The sequence below is a fragment of the Rhipicephalus microplus genome, chromosome 5 (genome assembly GCF_043290135.1).
Source record: "Rhipicephalus microplus isolate Deutch F79 chromosome 5, USDA_Rmic, whole genome shotgun sequence".
Lineage (NCBI taxonomy): Eukaryota > Metazoa > Arthropoda > Arachnida > Ixodida > Ixodidae > Rhipicephalus > Rhipicephalus microplus.
The window spans coordinates 128,851,311-128,868,216 of NC_134704.1; the positions used below are offsets into that span (position 1 = coordinate 128,851,311).

At 46.3% G+C, this 16,906-nt stretch overlaps 1 protein-coding gene across 1 annotated transcript in view; it reads right to left on the reverse strand.

The window, feature by feature from the left end:
* Positions 1–2,180: 2,180 nt before the first annotated feature.
* LOC119174235 (RNA-binding protein Ro60) overlaps positions 2,181–16,906 on the reverse strand; it is a 48,725-nt gene continuing 33,999 nt past the window's right edge. The window contains exons 6-9 of the mRNA XM_037425064.2: positions 16,027–16,266; positions 15,177–15,346; positions 11,782–11,965; positions 2,181–2,319 (exon numbers count right to left, since the gene is read on the reverse strand). Of these exons, the coding sequence (XP_037280961.2) occupies positions 11,833–11,965; positions 15,177–15,346; positions 16,027–16,266 (543 nt within the window). The 3' untranslated portion in view covers positions 2,181–2,319; positions 11,782–11,832. The remainder of the gene's footprint in view (positions 2,320–11,781; positions 11,966–15,176; positions 15,347–16,026; positions 16,267–16,906) is intronic.

Sequence of the window (16,906 nt, forward strand, 5' to 3'; positions counted from 1 at the left end):
TCTTTTGTGATGGGCGCATTACTTATGCCACCTGCTGTATATATGGCATTGTAAATAATGTGCTGTGAATTGTGTGAAAATGTTTATAAAAAAAAAAAAGGAAATTCAAAGACTGTCAAGGATTTGAGAAAATTCTAGCACTTTCAAGGCCTTGAAAACAAACTTTTCTAGTTCAAGGGTTTTCAAGAGTTTCAAGGCCCCACATGAACACTGAAAGGCTACTGAAACAGCAGGCTTTGCGAGTGGTTGTTGCTGACAGTTATGGTTAGCATTCAATAAAATGATACTTTTTAATGCAGTGTAGCATAAACTGTGTGTACAGCGCAGAGCCTACATCGCAAGAGTCATGAAATGCAAAGCAGCACAAGGTTAGCGCTAAGCTGTCTGCATTTAGAGTGACTACTCAAAAAGCCATTCTGAAGTAGGCACCACTGAAATGAAAATACAATCAAACCTCATTATAACAAAGTTGCATCATAAACAAAAATTGGTTCGTTATATCTAAGCTTGTGTGAATAGTGAATTTCAGACTCGAAGCGAATTCGAAGGGAATAGTGATTTTGGTCGAATAATTTCGAATTGAATTCGAATAGTACATATGACACATGAAGAAAAATAGGCATATTTATTATGACCCCACTAACCTGCACAATATTTTTTTAAATGTAACATTTTAAAGTTTATTCTACTCAGAGCATATAAGCCGTCATAACAAGCTTTTAAACTTAATAAAATGAACTGATTTGAGGGTAATATTTCTATTTAAAGGAGCCGTGCGACGCTTTTTCAAGGAAACATGGAATGGATTCACTAAAGAAGCTTGTTGCCTCATGAAGGGGAGCTTTGTGGCAAAGTGGATTTTTCCTGGATAGGTGTTTTCACAGTTTAGCACCCCTACACCTTAGTGAAACCACCTGTACATTCGGATTAATATGCATTTTTTCGTTCTTTGCTAATACTTCGAAATTTTCAATAATTTAAATTCGAATCGAATTTGAATACCCTACTATTCGTTCGAATATTCAAAGCATTTGAATGCTTCTTTCTTTAACATGCACCTAAATCGAAATACAGCGGTTTCTACCATTTTGCCTCCATTGAAATGTGATCACTACAGCCAGAATTAAACCCACAACAGTTAGTTCACATACCACTGAAAAACAAGAGCTACAAGACAGATGTTTCTAAGCTACATTAACTGAGGAACACACGTTCCACTTGAATTCATTGCAGCCATATTACCGGTGCTTTCAACATATCCCTTCTTCTGTTTTTTCTTCTAAGCTTTTTGGATAGCCGTCTTTTCTGAGAGAAAAATCACTTTCTAGGCCTTGACCATGCAGCTGGCGTCATCCGCCTTGGACTCTTATTGTTGCCCATCTAATTTAGACCCATCTCAAAACTCAGTAGATATGCTCAAAGCAACAAATACATTAATAAATGAATGATCAATAATTATACAACAAAGAAGCCTGGCTACAGACAATTTTTCGACATGAGGGTTCACCTCTGTAACAGTAACAACTTGTTTTTTTTTTTTTTTTTTAAGAGTAGAAGCATTTTTAAAAATGTTGCATGTCACCCTGCCGAAACACTGGCTCCAGAGCAAGGGTTCTAAGATTAAAGTGAAAGTGCTTTCCGGTAATGTTGGTGAAAGCGCGCACAGACCTGGCGTCTGCCAAAACTGTGCCCAGAAAGCATGTGACCTCCCCAATGGAACTGATGCTGGTGCAAATAAATGCTGCAGGGACCACTTGAATTCACAGCGTAGGAAAGGGATGTTCCCACAGCAGAAGGGGATTACCTGTCTCGAAGGGGAGAAAGGAAGGTACGTAGGAACAACCGGGGCACTTAAAAAGAAATGCTTCCGTGTTCTCGGTCGTAAGAATACGCTTACAGATCCGCTGCAACTTGTTCGCCTACTGCTCATGATTTGAATTTTCATCTAGCTGATGGGATAAAGATGACAGTGTTGTTTTAAATGACAGAGCTAAAAGCAGTCGCTGTCAAAGCAGCCTGCTCGCAAAGCTTTACATTACCCTTTAGGCACCCTGGCCAGCCACTCCAGGAACATCAGTCAGGACTGGTACCATGAGGAATGACAGGAGAAAGGAAAGATGCGAGGACAGAAGTTACACGCACATTTTGTGCCTACGTCGGCAAGTACGGCTTATGGCATCGGAAGTTGCTCTTGCCATTCGGGAAAGAGACGAGACCAGAACTGCGCTTTTTTGGAGGCACCCCAAGAGTGACTGCTAGCAAATATACTGCTCACACGCATGGGAAAAAAGACTCGACAGCTGCCTCGTTTGGATTTGCCTGTAAAAGAAGAGAAAAAGAGAGAGGAGACACACAAATGAGGGACAGGTTCTGTCGGCACCGAAAAGTGTTGAAGAAACATTAAAGAAAAAAAAAATTTTTTTCCAAGTTTTTTTACAGTCCCCACGTTTGCGGTGAGAAGACGCGTGGTAAGTGAGGAAATACACGAAAAGAAAATGTGGGCAGCAATACCATGTTGGAATTCCCACACCAAATGCTGTGATGTCATAAATTTTGATGGCACCTACTAGGTCATATGCAGTTACCAATTGGTAATACAGTTAAACCCCTTTATAGGAGGCATGCTTTGGGCAGCGATTCTTGCCCCTTATATTACATGTCTCTAATAAGAAGGGTACCTCATATGCAAGACTATTTTTCACTTAATTTGTTATAACCAGTATTTACTTTTATCCGGTTTTGTTATATCGAGGTTTGAGTGTAAATTTGGCAAAATGGCGATTAGACAATGGAGCTCATGTGATACAATTGGTCCCGGGTATACCGAACTTGGATATGTCGAATTATGGACTATATCGAACAGCCGAAAAATCCCCTTGAAGAACACATATAAAAGTATGGGGCACAGGTGCGCGCATATCGAACACTTGTACGCCGACATATTCGATATATCGAACGGTGCGCTGCGCTGGAGCCGCGACACTTCAGTCTCATTCCAAGATAGTAACGAACCCTTTTCATGCGCTCATCCAAAATGTGATCGCGTTGCTTCAACAAGTTCGCACAGCGCTTATTCAGTCGCGTTTCAAAAGAGTTACGAATCCTTATTGTGTGCGCGGGTGTCGAGAATGTGATTGCGTTGCTTCAATAGATTTGCACAGTGCTTGGGAGCGCACCTGTTTGTCCAAGGTGTGGTAAAACGTTTTTTAATAAGCATGCCAACATATTGAAGCACCAAATAAAACTTACACGATAGTCTGCACAGATGTCTTCGGCCCAATGTGCATTCTTAACTCTTTTGTAACCGCGCAAAAATGATTATTTTTCATATGTCTCAGGAAGATCGTTCTTGCCAGTTTGAAAAGCTCTCCAGCACGCATTGCAGCATACCAAACTTTGCAAAATGACATGTTCTTTTCAAAAAATATATGTTGTACAGTAACAAAAATAATTTAGAATGAATGAAAATGAGAAAAGTGTGTGTGAAATTTTCGGTTGCCAGCTGATAAACAATGCAATAAAAACACTATATGTACAAAAATATTCAAAACAAAGAAAATTCAGAACATACATCTTGTAGATGTATGACACTAAATGCAACCCCGAGGCAGCCATGCTTTGACTTCTGCGCGTGCAGGCACACTTTTCAAGTTTTTCTACATTGGAATTTCGCGGACCTTTCAAGCAAGCTTAGGAAGAGTACAAAAACTATTGAATGTTGTACAAAATGTTTATTTTCACATAGACAAAGAAAATCGGAGCCAAGGTGCTGCTTCGTTGCTCATGCCATGCGGTGAAGCATTGCATTGTTTTTTTTTAAAGCGAGATACAAGTGTACTCGTACTATTTCCTCAGCAAACTTTTGTTGTCTTGCAATAAGAGCCTTCAAGTGTTCCAATATAGACGGATACCCGTGATGTGTATAATCCCTCTGTAAATTATATGTTCAATGAACTTCGCTATTTCATCTAACGTTCCCTCTTTCCATGAGCCACCGCACTCCGCATAGGTTGGCGTTCCAATAAATGCATCCAAGCATATTTCTTTGCATTTTTGCACATTTAATATTAAAGAATGACAATATCGCGCTCAGTAATAAAATGTCCTGCACAGCTCCGCAGTCAGGGCCAAGATGTGCTATGGGGGCCTTGCTGCCGTTAAGAGAAGCTCTGCAGCCAGCACCAGCACACCCCGCCCTAGCAAAATGTGGACCACGCAAATGACCAGAGTAGCTATAACATTGTGCACAAAGGTCAGAAGCTATACGCACTTGCGGTGGAGGAAAAAACTGGGATATAAACAAAACAAACTCGTGAATGATGCGGATGTCTGAGGCTGACGCAAAACATAGTCGCCGTAAAACTTGAAGCTGAGGTTCCGTCATTCTCAAACTGAGCTCGTCCTCACTCAATTCAGGTGGGGTTGCAAGACAGTTTTCTTTTTAGCAGTGTATGTGTTTTGCAGCGCTGGTGCGCACCCACGCGTGTGACGACAATGTCATAGCAGAACTAGTGACACTAAATGCAACCCCGAGTCTGATATAATAATACAGTGGAGCCCACATATAACGGCCCCACTTAAAACGAACTTTCGCTTACAATATCCGCGTGACCGTGAAAATAAACATTGGTTCAATGGCACAAAATCACACTTACAACGAACGTCTCCGAGCGCCGCTGAATGGTTACAGTGAACGGAGTCAGCAGTCTGCCGACTTCTTGGGAAGCCCATTTCGACCACTGATCAGGCATCAGCGAGGTGCCCATACATGCTTATTGTTAAACGCCGACCTTGCCTCCGCGACCCTCTAGTTGCCGCTCTCCCCAACCCTTGGAGGAAGGAAAGCTGTTTCATTTCTTCATGCCCCGATCGTTTTTTGTTACGCACACATCCATGCTTTGCCCCCCCCCCCCCCCCCCCGCTACTCTGAGCACCCCGCATCGCCAGACAAGGCCAAAGTTTTCACACTGCCACCAATCTTTCGAAGACTGGTCGGCCATTTAACCTGCTTTTGATCGCTGGTACTGTCGTTGGCGTTGCCGACCTGGAGTGACCAGACCATTCGCCAACATCGTCGGCCACTGGCTGTATCCGATAGTGTGCGTCTAGTGCATGCGCGTACTCTACCCAACGAACTATGATAATTTGCGATTTGTTTCGTGTTTAGGATTTGTTCTCGCTCACTTCGCACTCGACTCAGCATGCCTTCTGCGCACATGCTGAAGCGTGAAAACGACTGTTAATTTCCGTGGAACGAATAGCAAAATATCGAAGTTCGTGAGGCCACGTAAACCCGCCGGTGCAACAAAACGATTTTTTGACCACGGCCGCCGATTTTTCGAACACCGCCGCGCGCACCGATCGAGGCAGCCATGCTTTGACTTCTGCGCGTGCAGGCACACTTTTCAAGTTTTTCTACATTGGAATTTCGCGGACCTTTCAAGCAAGCTACCCAACCTGCCTCTTTCCTGTGTGTATTGGTTTTCAAGGTCGCCCTCCCGCCGCATCCTCCCCTCTCTTTATCGCAACTGCTTGCCCTTTTCTCGCAAGTCTGCTCTCCTCTCTTGATCACAACCCCTTCGCCCGTCTCCACCGCTCCGCGACGCCTGCCATGCTGGCTCGAATTAGTTTCGTTTTCTGACTGGAAACGAGCCCAGAGCTGTTCCAAGCGCTCTGGCTTGTGTGTCGCATGTGCATGTCTTGCTCGCTCTTGGTGTGCTTGTGTGGTCAGGATGGCAGACGGTAGGACTTGCACGCTTTTTCCTGCCACTCAACAAAACCTCCAAAGTGTGACCACTTGGCTTGAGCGCGTTAGGTGCCGCGTTGCGAAGCGCTTGCTCATAGCTGTTGACCGCCTAACAACCAACTTGCCGCTCGGGCGTCCCGGTATTCAGCTGTGGAGATGCTGAATATTTCCTGGGCGGCGGTGACGGCTACATGCGCATAAAACTGTTTTCGCGAGGCCGACTTCGTCGAGGTCGGGCCCGATGCCGATCCTGAAGCTTCCGAACTGCGGCGGCGATTTGTGGCAGCGCGTCGTCGACTCCTACCTGGGAGAGTGGGTGGGACATCTGTTGCGATGATTTAATTACGGCCGATGATGATGCCGACCGCACACATTGGAGCATTGTAAATGAAGTACGTGGCGAGAGTGATTTGGAGGAATCAGATTGCGAGAACGACGAAACTTTGGAGCCAGTGCCTCATGCAGCTTATGCCACAGGCCTCGGCGAACGAGCACCCTGCCGTTTTAATTGAAATCGAGATCGCCCTTATCGCTTCTGCTCTTCCAACCACGTGCATCACGGACTTTTTGGGGCAAAAAAAGGTTGTGTTTTCACTTGCAACTTTTCACTTGCAAGTTATCCTTTGCTTGCAAGAAGTGCAAGCAAAGGATAACTGTGCTTCTTGCCGCCAATATGACTGGCACGGAGCGCTTGCCACTACTTGTCGTCGGGAAGGCGCTTAAGCCACGTTGTTTTAAGAACGTCAAAAGCCTTCCTGTCGAGTACACAGCGAACAGGAAGGCATGGATGACATCGGACATTTTTTGCGACTGGCTGCAGCAGTTGGACCGGCACTTCACGTCGAAGGACCGTAAGATAATTATGGTTGTTGACAACTGCAGTGCCCATAACTGTACAGTCGAACTGAAGAGCATCAAAGTAGTTTTGTTGCCGCCAAACACTACGTCTGCTCTTCAGCTGATGGACCAGGGTATCATTCACTACATGAAGTCGAAGAACCGCAAGCACCTGCTAGAGCGAATGATCCTATGCTCAGAAGCTGGAACGTTGTATCAAGTGGACTTACTCGGCGCAGTGCACATCATCGCCCACATGTGGAAAAACACTCCGCCGCAAGTCATCGCCAACTGTTTCCGGCACAGCGGTTTTGTGAGGCCCGAGCATGCAGCAGTAGCTGACGATGGCATCGAGGCGGTGTCAGCCGAGTCCACCGACGATGACTGGCCAACTTTCGATGCTGTCCTTCCCACAGATGTGACCTTTCAGGACTACATCGCGATTGATCATAGTGTCGCCACGAGTAGTCTCCTGACCGATCAAGAGATTATTAATGATGTCACGGGTGCCCATGAAGACCACGATTCCGACGAAGAATCATGCGAGGAGATACAGACGCGACCTCATCGCACCTCACGGGAAGTCTCGGAGGCGCTGTTAATATTAGAGGACGCTTGCCTGAACACTCCCGACAGCTTGCGTGCTGTTGGCCATTTGGAACAGTTAAGAAAAATTGTGATGTCAGCCGGAATCTGCGCGAAAACGCAGATGACAATTACAAAATACTTCAACAAATAAAGGTGGGCTTCTGCAGCTTGATTTTAAATGTTGTTTTCCCTTTTCATTCGTTAATTTGGCATTCGGTTAATTCGTACAGTTTTTCCGGTCCCGTGAAATCCGAATTAACGAGCTTTTACTGTTTTACTAACGAGTTTTTTAATTAATGAGCTTTTACATAGTGAGCTCTCGTACATGACAAGCGACTCTGGCGTTGCTCTACATGGCGCTTCTTCGAATGAGCCGGGTGGCTCATTATAGAGGGTATGTTCTCCCCAGATCCCTAGATCAGGGAACACATGCAGATGGTACTGTCCAATCACAGATAACACGCAACCGGCAAGGGGGACAAGCATGCGTGGCCCACATTAACGTGGAATATTGAGTCGTGATCACTGCACTCCTATGTGGCGCCAGCGGGGCTCTTCCTCGTCGTGTGTGTGCTGCTGGTCGAGGGGTCCCAAGCTCATGACAGCATACATCAAAGGGCTCGCCAATCTGTTCGCTCAATTAGCAGGGCGACTTGCGGCGGCTGCCGCAGTCTCTTCCAAGAAAGATGCTGTATTTGTTGTCCTCTGTCGAACGGCTTACGACGTCGTGGCGACACGTCTCACCCTCCGGCTAGGAGGGACAATACCTGGCGGGCATAGGCAGCCGGCTGGTCGGCTACTTGTTTGAGGATTAAAAGAGCGCCGCTCCCTCGTCAGCTCTGGCGTTGGTCACAACTACATATACAACGCCGACGAAACCGCGCTCTTGTGGCAAATGTTGCCGAGCAAGACTTTGGATCTTAAAGGAACCTCTTGTCATGGAGAGAAAATGAGCAAAAGGCGTGTCTCGATCTTGCTCGCGACGAACATGGGCGGCTTTTGCAAGCTGCGGCCGTTCGTTATCGGCAAGAGCAAGTCGCCGCGATGCTTCAAGAACGCGAAGAGCTTCCCGGTCCGAAACACGTTCAACAATAAAGCAATGAATGACGAGGGACCTCTTTTCCGAATGGAAGCGTGCATGGGATGCCGTATTAGAGAAGGCAGACCACAATATTTGTCTTCTGGTAGACAATTGTTCAGCACATCATGTGGTCAGCCATCTCAAAAAGATCACAGTCAAGTTTTTGCCACCCAACACCACGGCGAGGCTGCAGCCTCTTGACCAAGACATCATTAATTTTTTTAAGGTCAGATACAGGCGACGACTGGTGCAGAGGTTCCTGATCAACCTTTGGTTAGGGGTCGAACTGAAAACCGATTTCCTCGGAGCGATACAAAAAGTAACCGGCACGTCAAACAAGCCACGATCGTGAACTGCTTTGGTAAAGTTATCCTTCCAGTGTCACCTGACAACTTTGGGAGCGATGACGATGTCACAGCAGACGACGACATAGAGTGCCTCGAGGATAAATTTCGCCAGCTTTCTGCATTTCCGGGTGCCATCGTTGATGGGGCCACAGTGAGCGATTTCGTCAGTGCTAATCATGATGTGCAAGCCGTTTCGGACTGCATCGATGCAGAAATCGTGGCCGGCATCGCCGTTGACAATGAGGCCGACCAGAGCAGCGACGATGATGCTGACGACGCCTCGGCGCAACCCTGTACCGCTGGAGAGCTTGCGTCGGCATTTAGCCTTATCCGCTGCTGTTGTGGCGCTACGGAAGGCGCTGGGATTGACTATGTGGAAAGCCTCAACAATATTGAGGATGGCCCCATGAATTTAATGGCTCAGACAAAGAAGCAAGCCTAGCTCACAGACTTTTTTCGTCCAAAATAAAGTGCGGTGGATTTCATGTTTTTATTTTTGTATTCTGGGCGGGAAAGCCAGCAAGCGGAAGCTTAGCACAGTCTTTGGATACCACTGCGAGATTCGCAGCACTTCAAGGTAACCCTTAAATGGACATATCTTATATTTCAAATTATCGATATATCGAACTATTTCGCGATCCCCTTCAAGTTTGATATATCCGGGATCGACTCTGGCAACACTGTCTTAATATAATTTCAAGAGAACTTCGCACTCGGCTCAGCATGCCTTCCATGCGCGTGCGGAAGCCCGAAAACGGCTGTTAATTTGCACGGAATGAATCGTGAAATATCGGGGTTCGTGAGGCCACGCAAACCCGCCGGCGCAACGAAACGATTTTTTGACCACGGCCGCCGATTCTTCGAACACCGCCGCGCGCACCGATTCAGGCAGCCATGCACTCTTTCCAAGTTTTTCTACGTGCGAGTTTCCCGCACCTTTCAAGCGAGCTACCCAACTTGCCTCCTTCCCGTGTGTTTTGGTTTTCAAGGTCGCCCTACCGCCGCATCCTCTCCTCTCTTTATCGCAACTGCTTGCCCTTTTCTTGCAAGTCTGCTCTCCTCTCTTGATCACAACCCCTTCACCCGTCTCCACCGCTCCGCGACGCCTGCCATGCTGGCTCGAATTAGTTTAATTTTCTGACTGGAAACGAGCCCAGAGCTGTTCCACGCGTTCTGGCATGTGTGTCGTGTGTGCGCGACTTGCTCCCTCTTGGTGTGCGTGTGTGTTCATGATGGCCGACGGGAGGACTAGCACGCTTTTTCCTGCCGCTCAACAAAACGTCGAAAGTGTGACCGCTTGGCTTGAGCGTAATCGGCACGTTAGGCGCCGTGTCGCGGAATGCTTGCTCATAGCTGTTGAGCTCCTGGCAGCTAAGCCACTTCGGGTGTCCCTGTATTCAGCTGTGGAGATGGTGAATATTTTGTGGGCGGCAGTGAGGGCTACATGCATGCGAAACTGTTTTCGCGAGGCCGACTTCGTCGACGTCGTTACAAAGTTATACTCTGCGACAAATTTTCGTGGCAGTGCAACACAGCGAAGGCTCCAGAGGCAGGGCTTCCACACATTCGTGTTGCTCCGAAAAATAGTACGACAGCTGGCAGCTGATTTAGTGTTTGCTAGCTAACGTGTCTTTTTCACTGTACATTTAAGTGCCATATTACGACTGTATTTGTCTAGGAAAACTGAACTGTACGTTTGGAGCCGCATAACGACCTACTACGTCATGAACACCATGTTTACTTCGGAAAATGGGCACGCTGAAAAGGTGGTGCTGTCTAAGAAATGGAAAAGAAGTGAAGCCATTCCTGAAAAGTGAACAATAATTGTAGCTTACCGTAATTACTCGAATCTAACGCGCACCTTTTTTCCGGTTAAGCGAGTTCATAAATCGCATGCGCGTTAGAATCGAGTACGAACAAAAAAATTACGGTCAATCTATTGCCATCGGCAAATCCTAAATGGCCGCCCCCTACGTGCATCGGCATGGCGCGTTGGCCATTTGTGCCTATGTGTTTCCCGTGTGCGGCGCTTCATACGTGTGCTGAGGAGTTCGTCATCTAGTAGTGCATTAGCATCGACAGCGTGGAAGGGCCGACTCCAAAAACTCGAATGCACCACGATGCCGCTTTTAAAAGAAAAGTCATCGCGTGTGCAGAAACGGACGGAAATCGGGCCGCATCGCAGTCGTTCGGAGTTCCCGAAACGTGCGTGTGGGACCGGCGGAAACAAAAGCAGAAGATTGTCGACAGCAAAGCTTCGCGCAAAGGCTTCAGTGGACCACAGCAGGGTCGGTTTCCGCAAATTAAAGAGCTGCTCGGCGAGTATGTGCTTGAGCAGCGAGCGGCACAGCGGCCCGTGACGACAGAACTGCTCCAAGTGCGGGCTATGCAATTAGCCTTAGAAAAAGGTCTAATGCGGAGCCAGTTTAAAGCGAGCAGGTGCTGGCTAACTAACTTTATGAAGAAGAAAGGCTTTTCCCAACGAAGGGGAACATGCATATGCGAAAAGTTTTGCAGAGGAGTACGATGAAAAGCTTCCCAGTTTTCAGAGGATCGTCCTAAACTTGCGCCGCAACAACGGCTACCTGCTTGGGCAAATCGGGAATGCCGATCAGACGCTTCTTTACTTCGACATGCCTGGCACCACAACCGTCGAGAAGAAGGGGGCGAAGCAAGTTCGCGTGCTGACATCGGTCCACGGTGAAACTAAAGTGACGGCAACGCTCTGTTACACGTCAGATGGGCACAAGCTTCGCCCGTACCTCATATTTAAATAGAAGACGGTCCCGAAAGGAGTCGTTTTTTCGAGTGGTGTGATCGTGCGGGCCAGCGATAAAAAATGGGTGCGCGTTGCAATCGATGTCTTACGTTTCTTTTTTTTTTCGCAGTGGAAATCGGGTGCGCGTTACAATCGAGGGCGCGGTAGAATCGAGTAAATACGGTACTTCCGACCTCCTGCAACTGTTTGAGTCTTATAATAAATAAAGCAGCGCATTTCAGCAAGGTAAACAAAAAAATTATCAGTAAATTCAAACGTAATTTCTTTCGTGGCAGCAGGCATGCATTTAGATTCTGTAGCTTCCACAGTACTGCCAAGAAAAGGTGTTGCTGAGTATAGTAAAAGACGTAAACAGTAGGTAACTTTTTTTGAACATGAACGTCACCCAGCGGGATTCCCTCACCAAGAGATGGGTTCAAAGGTGCGATGAAACAAGAAAGGGATGGACGGTGGCTTAGAAGTTGCCTCTGGCAAAGTCCTGTATCAGCTGCAGGGTGTGGCTATCACAGCCAGCCATGTCCAGCATACCCAGCTCATTGGGGGGCGCCAGAGAGAAGCCCTGGCTGCACATGGCACACACAATGAACCTGGAAAGTGCACAGTGATGTGAGAGCGACGTCAAGAGGCACAGTTCAGATCGAAGCAGTATCAGCTACATAACAAGATAAGCACAGTCGTGAGCAATACAGTTGAACCATTTTATAAGAGACACTGATGAAACAGATGAATGACGATACAGTAAAACACACTTATAACGATCCCATATATAATGATCTATCTGTTATAACAACCATATTTTGGTGCAATAACGATTTTTTTGTGCTACCCTTTGAAACTGAGTTCACATATAGCGAACATTTTTCAAAGCCTCCTACTTTTACAACGGACACTTTTGACACTCACAGTAAAAATATGGTGCATACAAAGCGAGAAAAATGTTAAGAAAATGCATTTTAAAGCATATAGGTGCACGCTCACATGTGCCTTGCTGTAGTTTACAAGCGACGTAAATATCGTAGACCGCGGCGAGCACCGCACGCAGATTTCCAGACGTTTCCTCACTGGCAGAATGAAAGTAAGAGAAAAAGGAAGACAAAAAGAAATAGAAGACAGCATAAAGACTTGCGGTCAGATGTAGCACGGCAAACTTTTCTGACGCCACTCTTGGCATCTATAACCGGCGACGATTACCGTAATTAGTCAAATGTAACGCGCACCTTTTTTTTTTGGTTAAGCGAGTTCATAAATCGCATGCACATTAGAATCGAGTATGAAAAAAAAATGAATACGGTCATTTTATTGCCATCAAAATTCCAAAATGGCCGCCCCCTACATGCGTCGGCGTGGCGCGTCGACCATTTCTGCCTATGTGTTTCCCATGTGCGGCACTTCGTACGTGTGCTGAGGAGTTCGTCATCTTGTAGTGCATTAGCATCGACGGCATGGAAGGGCCGACTCCATAAACTCAAGTGCACCACAATGCCGCTTTTAAAAGAAAAGTCATCGCGTGTGCAGAAACGGACGGAAATCGGGCCGCATCGCGGTCGTTCGGAGTTCCCGAAACGTGCGTGCGGGACTGATGGAAACAAAAGCAGAAGATTGTCGGCAGCAAAGCTTCACGCAAAGGCTTCAGTGGATCACAGCAGGGTCGGTTTCCGCAAATTAAAGAGCTGCTCGGCGAGTATGTGCTTGAGCAGCGAGCGGCACAGCGGCCCGTGACGACAGAACTGCTCCAAGTGCGGGCTATGCAATCAGCCTTAGAAAAAGGTCTAATGCGGAGCCAGTTTAAAGCGAGCAGGTGCTGGCTAACTAACTTTATGAAGAGGAAAGGCTTTTCCCTACGAAGGGGAACGGGCATATGCGAAAAGTTTTGCGGAGGAGTTCCATGAAAAGCTTCACAGTTTTCAGAGGTTCCTCCTAAACTTGCGGCACAACAACGGCTACCTGCTTGGGCAAATCGGGAATACCGATCAGACGCCTCTTTACTTCGACATGCCTGGCACCACAATCGTCGTGAATTTTTTTTTTTTTTTTGTCGTGAAAATCGGGTGCGCGTTACAATCGAGGGCGTGGTAGAATCGAGTAAATACGGTAATCAACAATGCCTTAATTTAAATTCAAGAAGCCATAAATGCGAGAAGCGATAATTTTTGTCGCATATAAGTTCACTGCGATGCTCAATTCTTTGACACCACAATGTGTCGCAAAAGGTTTTCCACCTTTCGGTAACGGTAGAGACCGCTTTATTAGTGATAACGACTTCCATGCTTGCATGCATGTAAATACCCATTAAGCAGACGAGAGGACGACCACTGTAGTACAGTAAAATCTCGATACAACGAACCTCAAGGGACTGCTAATAATCATTCGTTACTCTGAAAAGTCGTCATAGTGAAAGTATTAAAAATTTATGCAAAGATCGTACACGTAAATACGCGAGGCGCCTACCTGTGTATACATTCGCGACTGCGTTATGTTCTAATGAACCTGAAAAAACAAGCAAGCACAAAATAACACAGAACCAGGGCACGTTTATTATTTTGAAGAAGAGCGCGATCTATCCTACTGTGGACAACTCGAGTGTTGAAAGATAAACGCACTGCAAAGCATAAGCATTAAATACCGATTCTTCACGTTGCTTCAGACATGATGTTTCGTCTTCGCTCTCGTCGCAGTTATCTTACAACAACAAATGGTATGGATCTCATCAGTCGTCAGCTATCAGACATGCATGCTTCGTTGTCCCACTATGTGTAGAGTTTGAGCGTTAATGAAGCATACATAGGTAATCATTGGTGCTATCAACCCATAGGTCACTCGCATCACATTTTTCACTTTGCTGTAGCATTCCTTTCGTGCTGCGTTTGGAGCTCATCTTGAACGTTCTACCATGAACCGATAAGCAGGTAAACAGCCGTGTAACAAGCGCTCAGCTAAAGCTGCCTGACGAAAACAAATGCAACGAGGCAAAGCCTGATGAGAAAAACAAGTACCAGGCGATGATTATGGCGATAGGGCCATCGCAGATTTGAATAGGGGCGGGCATTCTATTGATGATGATAGTGGCAGATAGGGAGCTGGGCATTATTTTTACAGCTGTAACTTTTTAACATCGCTATTCGTTATTTCGAGTGTTGTATAGATATATGAGGCATTAAGTTCGATATGTTATTCTGAAACATCTGGTATTCTGAAATTCGTAGCATTTAAATATTTTTACAATGTACCAATGGACTTTTAGAGGAGAATTTTCGAAGAAGTCGGTTATCTGAAGTTCGCTATAACAAGATTTGACTGCAACACAAATGGCAAAGCAAGCAGGTTATCCATAGGTTGCATGTTTAATTCCTGATTGATTGATTTGTGGGGTTTAACGTCCCAAAACCACCATATGATTATGAGAGACGCCGTGGTGGAGGGCTCCGGAAATTTCGACCACCTGGGGTTCTTTAACGTGCACCCAAATCTGAGCACACGGGCCTACAACATTTCCACTTCCATCGGAAATGCAGCCGCCGCAGCCGGGATTTGAACCCGCGACCTGCGGGTCAGCAGCCGAGTACCTTAACCACTAGACCACCGCGGCGGGGCGTGTTTAATTCCTGCCGGCAACAAGTTGTCGTTTCGTCCACTCTACTTCCTTCAACTTATACTACTATGAACAGTAAAACTTGAAAGATACCTTCCTTGGCCTCATTACCTGTTGGTGTTTATTAACATCATTTCAAACAAAGAAACAAGCTCTTAAGATTTGCTTCTTTTATCACTACAAAGTTGCAGCTCATAATGACAATTCACCTGGTATCTGGTAGGTCACAGCTTTCCCGGTACTCCTTCAGGGCCTGGGCAGGATGGACGGACCAGCTCTGGGTCTGGTTGTCGGTGCACACCAGCACCAGGTCAAAGAGCTGCTTCTGCTCGCGGGCCCATCGTAGTGGAAGCGACACATCCACTGGACCCATGGGTGTCTGGGAGCACAAGCAACAGATTCTCGCTTTTTTTCTATCGTTCTTGGCCCCATCAGAGATGGAAGCCAGTTGCTCCAAGTATGCAGTATTATTTGTCTGATGTGCACTGGCATGACATCTATAACTTGTCAGTTTTATACATTAAGCAAACGCCCAAACTCTCTACAGCTGGGAATAAGTAAAGACAACTGGCATAGCTTTGCAGGCAATTTACTCGACACGACAGACTCCTGTCACATCAAGCCTTCAACGTTAATTTAACTGAAACACACAACTGTTTCAAAAGAGAAGCTGTGGCAGATGCAATTACTTCTATATTATTTAATTGAAGCTGTCTGTGATCACTGGTAGATTACTTGTAGCTGAGAACCATTTAGGGAACTAAAATTTCTGAACAATTTAAAAAATGTAGAGCTTAACAAGTAATTAAAGAAGGACATTTGAAACAAGTAGAACAAATGTACATAACTAATACATGCAGCAGCAGTCATTCACAAACCATTTCAATGAACATGGCATCTAAGTGCCATCTTTCCTCATCGCTTCTGGTGCCCTCTGTGCACTTGCATTATTTTCCTCCTTACTGCAGAATAAACTTGAAGTGGTTATAGAAAAACCATGTCCGCCTCTTTTATGATGGCTCTGCAAGCCTACAGCCTGTTCAATTTTCTCTTGCCTACCTCACGCATGTGGCGGCTGATGTCGGCTAGACTCATCTGGCCATCCACTTCAAGCAGTGTGAGGCCCCTCGCGGAGAAGGCCGCCGCTGTGACTGCGTCCCCCGTGCGTACCAGTGCTTGCAACATCAGCGCTGACACCTCCGCAGGTGTAAGCCCATCGAGAACGCGCGTGCGCCCGTGAGTCATGGGGCCGCGGACGTCCACTGCTACCAGGTAGCGCTTCCCCGTTGGTGACACTGCCTGCATAAAAGAGAATCTCCAAGTGCTGTAATTGCATCGACACAAAATTCTAGAGTATTGCGAAGTTGAGAAGAACTCTGCAGAAGCGACGAAAAGGCAGGAGAGATGGGGAGGGGATAGCAGGCAGCTTCGAAGAATTCCCCGAAAAGAAAGAAAAAAAAAAAAGCAACCCAAGAACCCTCCTGAATTTGTCTAAGGCAACTTGAAAAAAAAAAGAAGGACGTCTAGTGTGGCCACACACTGACGCTATTCCCCGATGACTGCATCATCAATGCTTGCATCAACTCGGAGCTCATGCAGCTGTCCGCTCTTCGCTTTAAGTATAAGAGTTATGAATCCACAATCATTTCATGTACTCATTCATTGTCTGTTAGGTCTGCATGAAGGTTAAGCCTGCTTCCAGAGTAGCAAATTGGTAAAGTTATTTCGGTGGGAATTAAAACAAATTACACATAGGCTGTCAATGCCATGATCCACTGAACAGGACTAATTGGGCAAGCTATCATTTTCTTTGATGAGATGATCTCATTGCCAAGTAGTCAAACTATGATGTTGTTTTCTATGCTTTGCAAACATCAGCAAGGATAACCGAGTAATAGGCACTGCGATTGACAGCGGCGAATACTATAGAAGAAGCACA